The sequence below is a fragment of the Molossus molossus genome, unplaced genomic scaffold, assembly GCF_014108415.1.
Source record: "Molossus molossus isolate mMolMol1 unplaced genomic scaffold, mMolMol1.p scaffold_m16_p_7, whole genome shotgun sequence".
NCBI classification, from domain to species: domain Eukaryota; kingdom Metazoa; phylum Chordata; class Mammalia; order Chiroptera; family Molossidae; genus Molossus; species Molossus molossus.
Window position 1 is genome coordinate 79,748,253 of NW_023425401.1, and position 19,309 is coordinate 79,767,561.

The window sequence follows — 19,309 nt, forward strand, 5'->3', positions numbered from 1 at the left end:
TAGTACTGAAATAATAAAACAAGACAAACTTATACAGTAAGAGAGAAGCATGAAGTGGTCTGGACTAAAGGGGACGAGAGATCAAAGAAGGAGCAAGTTAGTTTGTAAATAAGTCCGTATATAACATTTAGCACAAATACATACAATAATATATGTGCTTTCAGATCCAGAACACATTCATGAAAAGTTAGAAGCTATTGTCTCCTTCTTTCTCATTGTTGAATATCAGTGCTTACCCAATTTGCTTTACCTCTCTTGCCACATTTATTGGCCTTTATTGACATCATCACCAAAGAATACAATTAATTGCATCTCCAAATGGCTATGGTTTGGTCCCTAAAGTAAATCTAAAGTAAACTGGTACCTTAGCTAACCATTTTTATTCATGTGGTGGGCAACCACTAATTCTTCCTACAGTATTCCAAATTTGTAATAGGGCAACATTTTGTTTTTTTCCCAAATCTGCAAATATGACACTTTCAAATTATATTTTAAATAATGAATCTAAGTACAAACTAAATTTAATTTTGTGAATTTCAATAAGATAGAGATAACTAAAATTAAATACATTCACTGAATGTTTATTGAGCTTAACATGGAGCCCCATGTATAACTGCCTACTAAGTCATTTGTGATATAGCCCAGTGTATTTCCCCTCTCATGTTGCTCTAATAGTGTTTCGGAATTAATTGTCTTGATTCCTTCTTCATCTGTGCTATTCATTATTCCATACTCATCTTAAATTCTACCTCTTTAATAAAATCTTTCCAGACTTTGTAAACAGATATGTGAACTTTCTCTTAACCATCCTATTATATATTCTACTCCCTTTAACTCATTTATCTTATGATATTGCTCTGTCTGTACTAGGTTGGCTTGAGGCAAAAATTGTTTCTAAAAATATTAATAATAATTTCTGAAGCCTTAAATAGAGTGATCTGCATTTACTAAGTGCTCAGTACATATGTGAGGAATTCAATTAGAATAAATATTAGATGAGTACTCTCAGATCAAAGCCATCTAACAGCAAATCAATTCTCATTAAAATTTGCTGGCAAAGTATTACTGTAATCTTTTATAATGATAATTTATTAATTCTATTTTGTGTATATGGATGTATATTTCTTCATAAAATTTAAGGATTTTATATTAATGGTATAATCTTTCACAAAACTATTAATACTTCAGTTATTCATAATATACTTCAGTTGACTTTAATTGATTTTCCGCAATAGAGTTACGGTAAGACTGCATGCAAAATGTAAGGTCAAGGTATTTTTTTAAGGTTTTTTTTTTTTCATTGGTTTTTAGAGAGAGAAGAAAGGAGAGGGAGAGAGAGAGAGAGAGAGAGAGAAAGAAAGAGAGAAAGAAACACTGACTTGAGAGGGAAACATCGATCAGCTGCCTCCTGCATGTCCCCCACCTGGGATTGAGCACACAACCCTGGCATGTGACCTGACTGGGAATTGAATGGGCAACCCTTCAGTGTAGGGAATGATGTCCAACTTGCTGAGCCACATCAGCCAGGGCAAAGCCAATATTTTAATTTCAAATTCCACTGCCTTTGGTTCCATGTTTTATAACAATAAAACAAACCCTCCACATTGTATAAATAAATATTTAAGTACAATATCATTTCCATTTGGAGGAGCAAAAAATACTTATTACTCTTTAGATGCTGGAGAATAAAATAACCAGGAACTTACCAGTATAATACTTGTGAAGAGCAATACTTATAAATCTGAGAAGATACAAAGCCAAATAAACATAATTTTCACTATCTTTATTTAAAAATACATGCATAGTAAACTAATTCCTCTGCTGTATTATTATGTTACTTATGTATACATTTGTCTTCTGTTTGTTGACATCATCTAACTTTCCATTTTTTCCTTTTAGACTTTAAAGCTATCAAGCCGTGTTCTAGATAAAATCAGTATTGGACAACTTGTTAGTCTCCTATCCAATAACCTGAACAAATTTGATGAAGTATGTACCTATTGATGCAATGTGTTATGCATTATCATTATAAATTGTATAACCCTGAAGGTTTTCCTGGATCAGATAATGGTAATAAGTGGTTAAGTAGAACATATCTCTTCCTTCTCTATTTTTGAAAACTGACAAAGGTAAGTTGTGTAGTAAAGTGTCATTCTGGAGTCCTGTGGAATCACACAACTCAGACGCATCTCAGTTTGTTGGGTATCTGATGAGGTTTTTAAAAATTCAATCCTTGTTGGATCTTGTTTTCTTTTAATACTTTAAATCACTTAACTTTGGTTGAATATGATATTCTGAGCAATTTTTGGTCAGTGCCATCTTGTGTCACATTAAGTGCTAGGTCCTTGAGGACAGAGAATGTGCTTTATTTATGGTTGCATTTTCAGTATTTTCATAGCATTGAGGCATCAACAGGTGGTAAATAAATTACTGTTGAATTAAACATTCATTTATTCTGAATATACTGTTAGATAGAGTTGTGTCTTTCTGGAGACTAGGCTTCTGGACAGTCTTTTGTTCTCTCATGGCTCTTGCTTTATTCAAATAGAAGTAGGGTATTTAAAATAAATTCTTGACATAACACTTAAGAGATCCAATCTCAAGTCCACTGGGGAAAAAACATATACAAATACAGTAACTTGAAATTTAAGCATATTGCTATGTGTTTTATGTAACAAATACCTAGATTTTATTGTGCTCAGACTCGTGAAGTATAAGCTCATTCATCTATGCTTGTCTGTTTTGGTGGGGGTAGGGAGGTGGGGGGTGGGTAAGGGGTAAAATATCACCAGTTTTCACTGTGATTTTATTTTTCAGGGACTTGCATTGGCACATTTCGTGTGGATCGCTCCTTTACAAGTGACGCTCCTGATGGGGTTGCTCTGGGAATTATTACAAGCCTCTGCCTTCTGTGGACTTGCTTTCCTCATAGTCCTCGCCATTTTTCAAGCTGGGTTAGGGAGAATGATGATGAAGTACAGGTAGCACTCTATTTACATAACTAGAAAGGGTTTTAAATTAGGTTTTCAAAAAACCCATGCTAATAAAACCAAGACTGCTCTGTACATTACTTACTGGATGTCACTAAAAAGGAATTATTTATTTTTATTTATTTATTTTTTTACTATAGGATTTAATTTATATGTGGAATCTCATGAACAAAACAAACAACATAGAAATAGACTGATAGATTCAGAGAACATACTGACAGCTGTCAGAGGAGAGGGGGTTTAGGAGTTGGGTAAAAAGGTGAATGGATTAAGCAAAAAAAAAAAAACCCAAAAAAACAAAACCTCATAGACAGACATCAGTATAGTGATAAACAGAGGGAAAGGAACATGGGGTTAAGTAGAATAGGGTGAAGGGAGCATAAATAGCTACGGAAGGAGACTAGACTTGGGTGGTGAACACATAATCAAGGAATTATTTTAATGGTGCATATGATACTTCCTATATCAATGAGATACTTTTTACTTGTCAATTTATAGAATTTCTATATAAATAGGTTACATCCAGTTGATTTTTGTAGATCATAAGATTTAAGTACAATGGATAAAACATTGATGTATGTGGAAAGGAACGCATAGATTTTGGGGAGAATTTATAAGTTTTTCCTACTCTGATTCACGGATCATCACAGAGCCTTAGAAACTTTATATTACAGAATGACTCGGTGATATCAGTCATTGCTTCGATAGAGGACTTCTAGAGTTTATCAGCTAGAGCATGATAGAAAGTTTACACATTTGGAGTTAGGTAGCTCTTGGCTTGCATCCCATAGTGCATGCTTGCTAGTTATGCGGCCTAAGTAAGCCACTTGACTCGTACACTGAGTCTCTAGTTTTTCATCTTTAAAATAGAGATCACCACCACTCCTTCACTGTGGTAAGGACTAGGAATAGTGTATGGCATCTAGTCCAATGTCTGGCACATAGGGGGCATTTATAAAATGGTAGCTATTATTTTTATTAACATCTATTTGATGATAAAATGTTCATCTGTTTAATAAAAGAAATGTGTCTTCTTAAACGCTTGAGCAGTTCCTAGTGGATAATTTGACTTGTTTTTATTAATTATTAAATTGATTGATTGATTGATTGACTTACAGGGATCAGAGAGCTGGGAAAATCAATGAAAGACTCGTGATCACCTCAGAAATTATTGAAAATATCCAATCTGTTAAGGCATACTGCTGGGAGGAAGCAATGGAACAAATGATTGAAAACCTAAGGCAGTAAGTCATTTAGATAGTTTCTGTATCATTAGTCAGTTAATGTTTAATATTTCAAAAATGATATTCAGTGGACTTCCAGCTCATATTTGAAGTTTCTGGAAATCAAATAACTGTATTAAGTTAAATTGGTATTTATGTGTTAGTGGCATGAAGTCATTTTCATGGGCTGTAGTTTTACATAGTTTGTCAAGTGTGTTATTTTTCACTAGAAAGATAGTTATACCTTACAAAATAATCTCTTATATGTGTTTATAGCTGCTTATATGTGTTTATAGTACTTATTTGACTAAAATAATAACCATGAATCCTGGAGGCTGATTAAAACTTTAAATGGAACTGCTAGAGTAATAAGTATACAATTCTAAACCAAATAAATGATTGCCTCTTATTATATTTTTCTTAATCTATGTTATAGCTCATGAAAACTAAAAAAAAAAACTAAAAACACATGCTTCATTTGGTTAAAGTGTTTGTTCTTTCTTAACTTAAAAATAATCACACAGGGTAATATCTATAAATTGTATTTTTATAAACCTTCCACTTGAGAAGTCAGTTCAACTAATGAAATAGTCGGTACTGGCATCTATCTGTAGTCTTGTTTCACCTCAGATAACCTTTCTTTTACTGATCAGTAAAGATTATATGCAGCAAAGAAGTGTAGCACAGACTGAATAAGATTACTGAAATAATTTGGGGCACAATATAAACTAGGTAGCCATGAGACCATTTTTCTTTAGTTAAGTTTCATGTTCTACAAACTACATTTAAAAAAATGTTCTAGGAGACTCAGTGGGGATAGATACACCGTTAGAAGACAAATAATTTCAGGGCAGGTAACACAGGAGAGTTTCACAGGAAAAATAGATTAAAAAGCAGAGCAGCACCCTTTTGGATGGTATGACTGGGTTATCAGGAATTCAGGAAGCTGATTCCAGTAGATACTGATGGTAACTGAGCTGCAGGTGTGTGATTGGAATAACAAAAGAAATGCTGAAATGCTAAATCCTTTGCCATGTAAATAGAAAGAGTAAAAGGGTATTTATTTCCCAAACATTATTGCTCACCTGTTTTTATTATGCCTTTCAAGACAAATGCAGGAAAGGAATTATATTTTCTTTGCAGAAACAACATTACAAATCTTGGGGAATTATTTTGTTAAAGTTTTTTTTCTCATTAGTAAATGTTTTCCATCACACTTGTCTCCTTGGTCACTCCTATGCCTATAAGCACAGGCATAGCAAGAGTGATGAGGAGTTTTCTCAGGCATCAAGATAAACTCCTGGTCAGGTCATTCTGCTTGCTGATTTTTCTTGAATATTTTTTCCCTCTGTTTCTCAAATGATGCTATCCATCCTTCTTACTCTGTATTTCTGTTTGACCAATTCTAATAGCAAATGTTTGGTTGTAATTTGTATAATCCATTTTCTTAATCTGGCATGAAATTGTTACCTGAAAAGATTGGAAAGTACTGATGTGAATATGGGAAAGCAAGAATTGCTTCTATATAAATATAATGTTCTAGAAGAGATTGGTGGGATGCACTTCAAAGGGCTGGTTATCTTAGCTCAGGCCTCTGTTAAGCTGGGTAAAAGGCTGTGCAAAGTTTCCTGATAATCTATTCCTTTATTGCTCTTTGGTAATAAAGTCACTTTCAAGTTTTGTTTTTTTTTATAAGAAACTAATAAAATATTTTTATGACTCATAAAGTGTAAGTGATTTTATTATGGAGAGTACTGCTTTCTTGATAATACTTATAAATGTTCATAAATCCATTATTCTTTCCCTATAGTACACTTCTTGCATTTTTCTCAACTGTTACTAATACATTTCAACAATTTTGACAGATTTATTAACATTTTTGTAAACAGTATTTTCTAGCATTTTATTAATATCAATATCCCATATTATTCTTTCTCTGGTGAAGATTAAAACAACATAGTTAGGTCTGAATGCCAGGCCCTTTGCTGTAACGTCATTTATCTTGGCAACAACTCCACAAGGAAGATGTTATGTTTTCCTTGTATGGATGTGGATTCTATAGGATCAGAGGGAAGAACAACTTGCTTAAGATGGCATTGCTATTACTGGCACAGCTAATGACGTTCCAAAATCATAATCTGTCTTCAATGCAAAATAATTGATATAAGTAAGCGTTAGACTGTAAATCACAATCTAGGTTGGGCACACTGAACTCTATTTTCTTCATCAGAGTGCTCAAGATTACATTTTTTTAAACTTAAGACAAAGAAAAGATTTCCTCTGAATTCTGCCACTTAAGAATGAGAACCTTTCTGAGTTATACAAGTGTGTACAAGTAGCACCCAAATGCTTGCACACTTGTTGCTCCCTCCCACCAGGACCCCTACTGTCCGTGTCACCACTGCTCTCCCTTACAAGACCTGAACAGAAGGATCACAAGTAACTCAAGTTTTTATTGTCCTGGAAGAACGGGACAGAGGTTGAAGGCAGTATTGTCCTCTGTTTCGGTTCTCACGGGGCCTCTGCACTTCGTGTTTTCTGCCTGTTGGAGCATTTAAACCTCTTATGTGTGTTAAAAAATAAATAAATAAAAATAAATAAATGGCTCATATTTGCAGTTAAGACTAGAGGATCAGAAGTATAATATGATTACAAATAATGATACTAAAATGAAAGAGACAACGAGGAAGTAGACACTCCTCTGTGGCTTATATGTTCTTTTCAGTGTTCCCCGAAGCCAAGTTAGGATTTCTAAAGTGCTAAGAAGCCACTAGGGAATCACAGAATTGCCTTTTTCTTTATAAATCTTGTAACATTGCCCTCCTTTCTACACTTAATCACTTTAAACACCAACCAACAAACAAAAAATTATGAAAGGCTCATGAAGTTTACTAATTAATAATGAAGTGATAAAGATGTAAAAATAACGTAAGAATAGAGTTTATTAATTATAGCTTAAACACAATATTTACAGGTATTATGGACAAGACGCTGGTACATTCATTTCTATTCCTCTTTCAGATAAGGTAACTGAGTCCCAGAGAAGTTAAATACCATGCCCAAGGTCACAAAGACTTGAGAGCCTGTGTTCAGATTTTACAATCCAAGATGCCTCATATTTGAAAAGTGAATAAACATCCCAAATCTTATTATTTTCTTTCATAGAAAAGAACTGAAACTGACCCGGAAGGCATCCTATGTGAGATACTTCAATAGTTCAGCCTTCTTCTTCTCAGGGTTCTTTGTGGTATTTTTATCTGTGCTTCCTTATGCATTGAACAAAGGAATCATCCTTCGAAAAATATTCACGACCATCTCATTTTGCATCGTTCTGCGCATGGCAGTCACTCGGCAATTCCCCTGGGCTGTACAAACATGGTATGACTCTCTTGGAGCAATAAACAAAATACAGGTAATGTACCATAAGTGGGCATTGTATGTAATGATTTTAGAACAGTTTAGAACTTTACTAGTAGGCAAACTGTCTAGAGATGAATTCTCAATCTTGGGCCTGTCTGATGCTCAGGATTTTCTCTCTTGATATCTATATGTGGTCTAACAAGCCCTAGCAATGAAAGTGTAATGAAATAAAGTGAAAGCTGTGAGATTCTCTTAAGTCAAACAAATTGTGGAAAACGTTGTTTCTGTATTCTGGAGAATTTTATTCAAGTTATCAATAGACCATTCTAATGAACTTGTCAAATGTGCACAAAGATGGTGGCAGCTCATGTTAGGGTATTCACCTTCAACTTTTCCGAGTGTTTCCCCGGACAATATGATGGATGAGAATATTTTACATCACATTAATTACTGGTAGCTCTGAAGAGAAGTTCTGAAGTCATCAAGTGATGAGACTCAATTTATATAAAGCTAATTGAATCACCACTATGAACTTGTATGTGGTAATAATTTAAAAAGAAATGTTTTTTTGCCCTGGCTGATCTGGCTCTGTGTTTGGAGCATTGGCCTGCAGACCAGAGGGTCCTGGGTTTGGTTCCCACTAGGGGCACATACCAAAAAATAAATAAATAAATAAATAAATAAATAAATAAATAAATAAATAAAGAGATCTATTTTTTATTGACTCTAGAGAGAGAGAGGAAAGCAAAGGGAGAGAGAGATAGAAACATTAAAGAAACATTGATTGGCCGCCTCCTGCATGCCCCCCACTGGGGATCGGGCCCACAACCTGGGCATGTGCTCTGATTGCTAATCAGATCTGCGACCCCTTGGTGCATGAGTTGATGCTCAACCACTGGGCCACACTGACTGGGAGTAATTTTTAAAATTAATACGCAGATGTAAATATTTTCTTATACTTTTAAAATACTATTTAAATTTTTAACCCAGAAAATAAATCACTGTGACATAAATAAAAATGATGGTGAAAGGTGAGCCACTTTTAAGTGGTTTTGCCATTATTGAATTTAGGCCAGTTTGCAAATAGTGGCCCATGGACCTAATTTTGGCCCCTAGACCTGTTTTATTTGACATTCACATTAAAACAAAAACAAAAACCCACACGTTTGAATTAGTTGCCAGTATTTAAAAATTAAGTGATGTCACATATGCAGTAAATTGTATCTTCAGCCTCTTTTGAAGGATTGGAATCTATAGTAAATGGGGTCCTCTTCCCTTACAGCTATGGCAGCTCCTCCATCAGAGAAGGCCTGCCCTCTTAAGTCCATCACGACCTCTACCCAGCTGTCTTCCTTAATTCTACAAACATGTGTTTGAGATCTACAATTTAGGAAAATTGATGAGTGTTACTCAAAACCATAGCAGGTCTTGGACTAATCTGACTTCTCTTAACCCATCACAAGTGTGTGTGTGTGTGTGTGTGTGTGAAAGAGAGAGAGAGAGAGAGAGAGAGAGAGAGAGAATGAAAACAGACATACAGACCAGAAATAAGAAAACTAAAGTGTCACAGAGATAGAGAGGGCCACTGAACAGGAAGAGAGAGACAGACGAACAGATCTTGGAAAAAAAAACTGGAGAAAAAGAGAGAAATAAAAATAGAGGTAGCTAGAGACAGAAAAGTAGAGAAGAAAGGGGAAAAGTGAGACAAGGACCAGGCTTGTTTTGTCACCTCCTACAGTGAAGACTTCAGGATACATGGACTTAATTCTTCTTTGTGCTCTCACGTTCAGTCAGAACACTGTGAATGGGAGTTTCTAATAGAGCCCTTTTAGAGTCAAGCTTAGATGCCTTAAAATCAATTGTATCAGCTCTTCACACCTTCACTTAATCCAGAGAAGTGATGGCTAATGAAGCCTCTAATAAGGGAGGGTGCTATAAAGGTAAAGGTATTAGTTTTCTCTTTGTCATAATTGAGGCAAATTGGTGACTAATACAGGGGTGTTTTATAGATTCTTCAGTATGGTTATAAGGAGGAATCAGTGGTATGTTAAAATCTAATGTGTAAAAATTTTATGTAATATCACATGTTTAAAGAGTATATTTCTAATATGATAAAAATTGTTATAAAATTATTTTATTAGAAAATAATTCTATCATAATTCATAAAATCTAAATGCAAGAGAAAGCACTATTAGAGTGTGAAGTAGATGTCTAATGAGAGTTCTATTCTGGTTCTACAATATGTTTTTTCCCTTTTTCTAAACAGGAGATCTTACAAAAGCAAGAATATAAGACATTAGAATATAACTTAACAATGTTTTTGTTCTGTTTTTATGAACAGGATTTCTTACAAAAGCAAGAGTATAAGACACTGGAATATAACTTAACAACTACAGAAGTAGTGATGGAGAATGTAACAGCTTTCTGGGAGGAGGTCAGAATTTTTTGCAAAATAGTTTGCTTAAATACTAAAGTATTTTCTCTGTGAATGTGTCTTTCATACTAATGGACACTGAGAATGATGTTAGAACTGGAATGTGAACCACTCCACTCCTTTTATAGATTAAGAAGTAAAGGCCCAGGAATATTAAGTACAGTATAGAAGCTTCTTTACTTTTTTCTAAGTCATATAACTTGTTTCACAGGACATATTAGGAAGTATTACAAAGCTCATTGGTTTTGGATCTGGGTAGAGCTGGCTTTGAATCCTGGTTCTGCCGTTTACTCTCCTACTCTAGATTAAGTTATTGAACTTTGTGGAGCCTCTGGTTCTCCACCTGTAAAATGGGAATATTAATATTTACCTTGCAGACTTCTGTCAAGTGTTCAGCAGAATACCGTGCACATAATTCCTCAGTAAATGCTACCTTATGTGATCTCAAGTTCCAGTCCAAGTGCTTTACATACTCCAGTCAACATAAAGATATATGAGAGATCTACCAATATATGGTTTTCTATGATTTTTACTTACTTTAATTTACTATTAAAAAAATCCTCATATTTCTCAAAGTTAGAAAGTATATCAAAGATTTTTAGCCCCTAAGGAAAGCAGTATCATTATTAAGAAATCTTGTTGAGTGCCTATTTTATTATCACTGATATCTGAGTAAAGATAGGAGTTATGAAATGATATCCTATTTCTACACATTACACAATATCTTAAATTTGTTTTATTTATATAAGTAACTTGATCACCAGGGCTTCACTTTACTTCATGCTTTAAGGTATAGGTAAGAGAAAAATTTTTTATCTGACTAAAAATTGTTTGTGGAAAAGTGTGTGGGTCAGATTGATTTTACATTTTTGTTGTTAGGAATTTCTAATGCCCTTCTAGGTAAAGTAAATCTGACATTTTCACAACTATTTTCAGACAGTTGTTTTTCTACTCTGGTGCAAAAGTCCTTCATTTTACGCTCCTTCTACCTAATAGAATAAGTAATTTGCTTGAACCCTGATGTGCCAGTCACTAAAATAAGTATTTTATATAGGTTGTCTCATTTAATTCTCTCTTTTAAAAAAAAATTTTTTTTTCTTTATTGATTTTAGAGAGAGAGAAAAGGAGAGAGAGATAGAAACATTAATGACAGAGAACATTGATTGGCTGCCTCCTGCATGCCCCTCACCAGGGATCTGGTCCACAACCCGGGCATGTGACCCAACCGGGAATCAAACCGGCGACCTCTTGGTGCATGGGTTGATGCTTAACCACTGAGCCACACCAGCGAGGCTCATTTAATTCTCATACTATTCCTATGACCTGAGTAATACTAATATTTCCAATTCACTGATAAGGAAATGGAGGCTTTGACACGTTAAGGAACCTGGCTTAGCTGCCACAACTGGCAAGAGCTGAAGCTGGAGTTTGGACCCAAATGTCATCATCTACAACCCTTTCACTGAACCACTGACTCCTGTCTGTCCTTACTTTTCACATTATTTTATCCTCAGACCATGACTTCTATTTTTCCCTGTCTGCCATTTCAACAGTGATGGGCTATTGAGTCTCCACCTAAGTCTCCTTCTAGCATTTCATGCTCTTTGTGGGTGACCTTACCCAGGCTTAATTGGTGACAAGGTGCTAATGACTCTCAAATGAAAATCTCTGGCCCCATTTTTTTCCAAATTTCCTACACACTCATCAAGCACTTCACATTTATCACTCCCTACGTTTCCAGTATATTCTTTATCTCCTTTGATGACATCACCATCAATTCAGTTACCCAGGACTCAAATCCCTGATGAGTTGTATATGTGTCTTCCCTCGTTCCAAACCTGTGAATAGGTAAAATTTCTATTTATGTGTTAGAAGCTGAGACTTAGAGAGTATACGTTACTATAACAAGGTTATACAACTAGATAGGGTAGAGCTAAAAGATCAGCCTAGGTTGCTCTAACTGCAGAGACCTTTTCCTCTCACCATACTGCCTCTTATTTTTTAAGAGTGACTATTGCTTTACTGTATACAAAGTAATTTATATATATGTATATATATAAAATAAATATATAATAAATATATATATTACCTCATCTAATACCCTCAATGACTCAGGAGACTGAAGCTTGGAATGTTATAAAGACATATCAGCTAGTTGAGAAGATGAAACAAAAACTGAGATAGATACAAAGAATATCATAACCATTCTACTCACAGCTATAGAAGACTCATAAACATGGAAAATGTTCAGCCTTACTAGGGACAAAATAAATAAGGCTAAGATCTAATAGTGAGGTTCCATTTTCACCTATAAAACTATAAAAAAGGACAAAACAAAACAAAAAAGTGTTGATAAGGGTTCCTGAAAAACTAGCACTGTCATATATTGATGGAGGAAAATTTTGAACTACTTTTTAAAAGACTTGGAATTTTATAACCCTTCTCTTTGGACATTCCACTTGTCAAATTTATACTAAGAAAAAGAATGTGCTCTATATTTGTAGTAAAGTACCTGTATATAGTTTATCCATATTCTTGGATACTATCCTGAAACTAAAATATATTGAAAAGAATGTTTAATGGTATATGAAAATATTTATCATTTATTATAAATCAGAAAAGCAGGCCACAACTTTATATATAAGTTTTAAAAATCTTTATTGTTGAGAATATTACAGATATCTATCCCTTTCCTCACTCCCTTGCCTCTCTCTACCTGATTCCTACCCAACACCAGGCCTTCACCACCCTATCGTCTGTGTCTATGGGTAAACATGTATGCATATAACTTCTTTGGTTAATCTCTTCCTACTCCCCCCTCCCCCCCGAAATTCATCAGTGTGTTCCATATTTTCATGCTTCTGGTTCTCTTTTATTCATCAGTTTATTTTGTTCATTAGATTCCATATATATAATTATTATACATTTATATTATTTGTAAGAGTGAACGAATATTAGTTGAAATATTAAACAAGTTGTTTTCTCAGTGGTAGTGCTAAAGGTAATTTCTTTTTTCTTCTTTCTGTTTTTCTCTGTTTTCCAAATTTCCTGAAATTAATATCTTCTGTAATCAGAAATCAGAATTATTATGAACAGTAACCTGCCATTGGTCCAAGTCTATCTTACTGGATAAAAGTCCTTCTTCTAAGCATGGCATACACTCTTCTTAGCAGCTGGTACTGCCCACCTCACCAAGCACAACCTTTGTCATCTTGCCGTATATATCTGACCTAGCCACTCATCATTCCTGAAACATAGTTTATTCTTTTAAGCGTAAATCATTGTGCATCCATCTTACTAGAATACATATACTATTTCTTGGTCTTGTGAAATCCCACTTATTTCTTTATAGCCTAGTGTATAGATCATTTACTAGGTCAAACTCCAGGCTGAGTTGGTTGCTCTTTCTAATGTACTTCCATAGGACTCAGTATGATTTTTCAGTTGTAGCACTAAGCACATTGCAATATTAATATTAATTCATGTTATTCTCCCATGTGGGATTCTTGAAGTGGTCTTTAATACAGAGGTGATGCTCAATAAGTTTAATCTATTTGATAAATAAATGAATAAGGAAATAACAAAGCTTTGTCTCATTTTTTAACACTTTTTTTTTTTAATTGAGAGAGAAGGGGGAGAGAGAGAGAGAGAGGGAAACATCTGTGAGAGAGAAACATCAATTGGCTGCCTTGTCCATGCCCCTTACCAGGAATCAAACCAGCAATCTTTTGGTGCGTAGGACAATACCCAGCCAACTGAGCCACACCAGTCAGGGCTCATTTTTGAACACTTTTAATTGCCTAGTTCTTAAAAGCTTTGCTTTTAGTTATCTGATGACTGAGGGGTCCATTAGCTGTCTATAACATAAGGACTCAAAGCAGCAGTCTTCAAATTTGAAAGAATTTTGAAAAACTGTACCTCTGACACCTTTTTAAGTTGACATAAATTTTTCAACATAAGTTAAAGTGGTGGCAAAAGATGTAATTCCTGTTCATTGTATGTATGATAAATGGATTTTTGTCAAAATTTGGGAGCTTTACTTTCAGTGTATTCAATTTATGGAAGATAAATGAATTTATGAAGTCAGTTTACATTATCAAGCCAATCAGTTGACTTTATCTCAGAAAAAGTGTATCTTTATATTTGAAAATGCATAGTTAATGTGTATTTGTTTATTAAGTTATTAAAATTAAGCAATCAAGTATGTAGTTAATTACAATGCCGTATCATTTCTAATATCTATTCTAAGCTAAGTCAGACATTCTTGCCTTCTTGGGTAAATAGAATTTATTCAAATCATCTGACAATACTGTCATTTTTATGTTTAATAATAACTACTTAAAGAAATGATTTGAGCTTTTCAGAGGAAGGTATTACCAACATGATAAAGCGAAAGTTGGATTTGGGTTTTTAATCCACTCTGGCCTATTATGTGACTTTTGTCACTTAACCTGTCTGAATCACAGTCCTCAGCTTTGAAAGAATAGGATTATCAAATCTTTCTGCATATGTTATTTTTATACTGAGGATTAAAAAATACTGTTTATGTACCCAGTCTAAGGGAGAAGGTGTAAATATAAATGTTTATATAGATAAATAGGTATATTGAATTTAATTTGATGTCCAACAACAGTATAAGAAGTTAAAATTGTTTTTATTAAATGCTATAATTATAATTTTCAAATGTTTTGGATCATGTACTCTAGAAATCATGGGCTGTATAATTATGTGCTATAATGTATGGATCATGGCCCATGTGCTTTTTAAACTCATCACATGAAATAAATAGCTATTGAAAATATCTGGAAAGCCTACTTTTAAAATTTTTTATTTTTTTTAAACAGGGATTTGGGGAATTATTTGAGAGTACAAAACAAACCAAAGATGATAGAAACATTTGCAATGGTGATAACGTCTTCTTCAGTAACTTCTCACTTCTCGGTACTCCTGTCCTGAAAGATATCAATTTCAAGATAGAAAGAGGACAGTTGTTGGCGGTTGCTGGATCTACTGGAGCAGGCAAGGTAGCTTGTTATTCCTTATCATTAAGAACTTAATTTGGCATGCATTTCTTTTTTCTTTTTCTGGTTTGTCTGTAGTGTAAAAGGTATTTTGGAGAATATTTTTTCTTTATTGATTTTAGAAAGAGAGGAAGGGACGGGGAAAGACAGAAATATCAATGAGAGAGAACACTGATTGGCTGCCTCCTGTACCGGGGATTTGGCCCACAACCTGGGCATGTGCCCTGACCGGGAATCAAACCGGTGACCTCTTGGTGCATGGGTTGATGCTCAACCACTGAGTCACACTGGCTGGGCCTTAACCACATTTTTAAAAAACGAACAAATAAAGCAAACCATTTGTGCATGAAGAAGAAAAGTAAAAATGTTACAACTAGCCTGGCCTGTGTGGCTTGGTGGATTGAGTTTCCTCCCATGGATTGAGAGGTCCTGGTTTGATTCCTGATTTGGGCACATGCCCGGGTTGTGGGTTCAATCTCCAGTGGGGGTGCGGTGCAGGGGGCAGCCCTTCAATATTTCTCTCTCACATGGATGTTTCTATCTCTCTCTAGAAAATCAATAAAAACTTATTTTTTTAAAAATGTCATACTAAAGTAAATATGTGCAATTTATATCACACAAAGGAATAATCTTTCTCTAAATAAATATAGTGATCCTAAAATAAAATAAAAAGACATACAGACAATCCATTAGAAAAATTTGCAGTGTGAACAGATAATGCACCAAAAATGAAAATAGAAGTGGTCTTTAATATATGAAAAGATATTGCACTTTATTCATCATAATAAGAGAAATGCAAATGCATTTTGATAGGGCCACTGTGAGAATAGATTATAGGGGAACAAGGGCAGAAGCAAGGGGGTGAGTTAAAAGGCTATTTTGCTAATCTAGGCAAGAGACAATGTTGGCTTAATCCTGGTAGTAATTAAAGTAGTAGTCAGATTCAGGACATGCTTCCAAGGAAGATACAACAGAATTAGGTAGATTGAATGTGACATATGAGAAAAATGGAAGATTCGAAGATGAATCCAAGGTTTTGGGCTGAGTAACCGGAAGGGTGAAGCTTCCATTTACTGATAATATTATGGGAGAAACAGGTTTTGGGTACAGATTGATTTTGGAATGTTAAGTTTAAAACACCTACTTGATATTCAAACAGAGATGTTATTTGGATATGTTATATACTGGTTTCAAAGAAATGGGTGCTGGCAGTGTAAAGACATGGTGCTGGATGAGATTCCAAAGGATAGAATGTTGATTGATAAGAAGAAAAAGTGTCCAAGGTGTGAGGCCAAGGGCATCCCAAGTTTTAGAGGTTGGGAAGATTTTTATTTTTTTCCTAATGGTTATATTTATAATAATAAGTTTTTGTTATATCTTTGGTCTTGTATTTTTTAGTTCACTAGCAGTGTACCCCAAAGAGGAAGGGCTTAATAAATTCTGAATTGAATGGATTAATATAGAATCCTATAAAATAAAAATAGATACCTTTACTTAGGATGACATTTAGAGGCAAGAACATCCAGGAGTGATTTGATCAAATTTTTAAAATTAATAACAATGGTTTCCTTTATAGACTTCACTTCTAATGATGATTATGGGAGAACTGGAGCCTTCTGAGGGTAAAATTAAGCACAGTGGAAGAATTTCATTCTGTTCTCAGTTTTCATGGATCATGCCTGGCACCATTAAAGAAAACATTATCTTTGGTGTTTCCTATGATGAGTATAGATATAGGAGTGTCATCAAAGCATGCCAACTAGAAGAGGTAAGTAATTACATGCAATTCTTCTGATTATGCATATGAGTCCTTCAAACTACCTAAATTATATATTTAGCTTCCTATTTAATCAGTGAATCTACATATATTGATAGATTTATCACCATAGAGAAACATCCTTGAGTAAATCAATTAAGAAAATATATCAACGTTGTAAGAAACTTATGAAAGCATAAAGAAGGTATACTTTATTTTAAAAATGGACTTGTTTAGTTACAATAAAAACTATGAAATGATGAGAATTTTGTTTATTCATTAGTGATAAAATGTTCTCAATGGACATTTACATAGCTTGCATTTTTTAATTTGTTTTTATTGCTTTAGAGAGATAGAAACATTTATAAGTGAGAGAAACATCAGTTGACTGCCTCCTGCATGCCCTCTACCAGGGATTGAGCCAGCAATCTGGGCATGTGCCCTGACCAGGAATCAAACTCTCAGTCCATGGGACAACGCTCAATCTACTGAGCCACACCAACCGGCAACATGGCATACATTGTTCAAAGATATTTCAAAATTATATAAGAGAATTTTAATAATTTTAACAACCCCATAGTCCAAAGAAATGAGCATTGCCCTGCCAGTAGAGAGTAAGAGATAATATTGTGATTTTTATCTTATTGTTTGGCCTTCAACTCATAGCTATATAATCTCTAGTGACTATAATTCTCTGAAACAGAAGCTAAATTAAGATGATGCTGTTGACTCATTTCATAACAATATTTGGGAAAGGGCTAATTATTTAAAAATACATAAAATATTTCAAGTGAAGTCAGTATGTGGATCTTGTGATGTTTGATACATAAATTATATGATGGAGGCTTTAATAATTAATGATTTAAATAATTGCAGGGAATATATCATTATAAGGTTTTCAGAATGATAGATGGCATTTGGCAATAGTGAATTCCTTTAAGTCATCTTTAATGAAAAAAATTTCTGTGGTAATAAAATAAAATACAGTGCATGGAAAATAGAACATGGCTAATTGTGGAACAGGTAGAAACTGCCATTTTTATGAAAGAGGGCTACATGCTTCTACCAGTGGCTCCCTATGTACATAATGACTCATTCAATAGTTTTGAAAGTTCTATTCTCTTATTTTTCCTACATCCTGAAAACATAATGAAAATAAAAGCTATCCTGAAAAAGTATTGGATTTACTTTGAAGAAGATATTTTGCATTCCTCAAAAGCCTTTTTCCAGGAATAGTATTTCACAACCTGGAGGTTAGAATACTCAGTAGATTTATTATAAAAAATCTGAGTGTTTCTAGAGAACACAGAAATTTGTCTAGGAGGGGATTGGGATGTAGGAGTGGTAGTGCCTTGCAAGATAAATAATGGGATTTATTTATTAGTGGAAAGGTGTTGGAAGTTTCTGTTAGGCTTATAGTTTGCTCTGAATATACCTTTCTCATAGATATAATATTACCATGGTGGTTTAATTCTCCCAAATAAACATATATTTAACCCAAATATGGTGTAGTTATATTACTGGTAATAAATTTAGAGCTAGAGGTCTGTCATTTGTGGAATGAGAATATACTAAATTCTGAATACTGTGCTTGGTCTTGGGAATGCCAAGTTGATGAAAACATGGGCCATTTTCTAAAGGATTCATAGTATAATGACCTGTGTTTTAATGAATGATTATATGGTATGTAAAATATATCTCCATAAAACGGTTCAAATAATGAAAGAAAGAGGATATGGAGAAGAACATATTGATTTTGTTCTGATTTCATAGCCCCTTAAAATTATTTTTAAAGTGTATAATTCAGTGTTTTTTACTATATTCACAGGGTTTTACAGCCATTACCACATTTTATTTCTGTTTATTATTGTTGACATTATTACAGATGTCCCCCAATTTCCCCCTCCCTTTACTCCCCTCCTTCCAGCCCCTCCCTCACCCCAGGCCTTTACCCCACTATTGTCTGTGTCCATTGGTTATGCATATATGTATATAAATTCTTTAATTAATCTCCCTCCTCCTGTCTCCCTCCCATCCCCAGTCACTGAGATATGTCAGTCTGCCTTGGGATTTATTTTGTTCATCAGTTTATTATGTTCATTAGATTCTACTTATAGATGAGATCATGTGGTATTTGTCTTTCTCTGACTGGCTTATTTTACTCAGCACAATATACTCCAGGTCCACCCATGCTGTCACAAAGGGTAAGAAATCCTTTTTTACAGCTGCTTTGTATTTCATCCTGTAAGTATGCCACAGCATTTTTATCCACTCTTCTGTTGTTGGGCACTTGGGCTATTTCCAGATCTTAGCTATGGTAAATAATACTGCATTGAACATAAGTTTGCATATATTCTTTTTTTATTTTTATTTCTTTTTTTTTTATTAATTAATTTTTGTTACAGATGTTTCTTCGTTTTCCCCCACTGATTCTCCCCTCACCCTCCCTCCCTGCCCTGTCCCCAACTTTGTTGTCCATGTCCATTGTTCATGCATAAATGCATATAAGTTCTGTCGTTTATCTC

General features: G+C 34.3%; 1 protein-coding gene across 1 annotated transcript in view; it reads left to right on the forward strand.

Moving 5' to 3' along the window:
- Positions 1–19,309, forward strand: part of CFTR (CF transmembrane conductance regulator) — a 241,327-nt gene that overhangs the window by 63,034 nt on the left and 158,984 nt on the right. Inside the window, exons 5-11 of the mRNA XM_036246835.1 lie at positions 1,900–1,989; positions 2,818–2,981; positions 4,109–4,234; positions 7,379–7,625; positions 9,915–10,007; positions 14,852–15,031; positions 16,605–16,796. Of these exons, the coding sequence (XP_036102728.1) occupies positions 1,900–1,989; positions 2,818–2,981; positions 4,109–4,234; positions 7,379–7,625; positions 9,915–10,007; positions 14,852–15,031; positions 16,605–16,796 (1,092 nt within the window). The remainder of the gene's footprint in view (positions 1–1,899; positions 1,990–2,817; positions 2,982–4,108; positions 4,235–7,378; positions 7,626–9,914; positions 10,008–14,851; positions 15,032–16,604; positions 16,797–19,309) is intronic.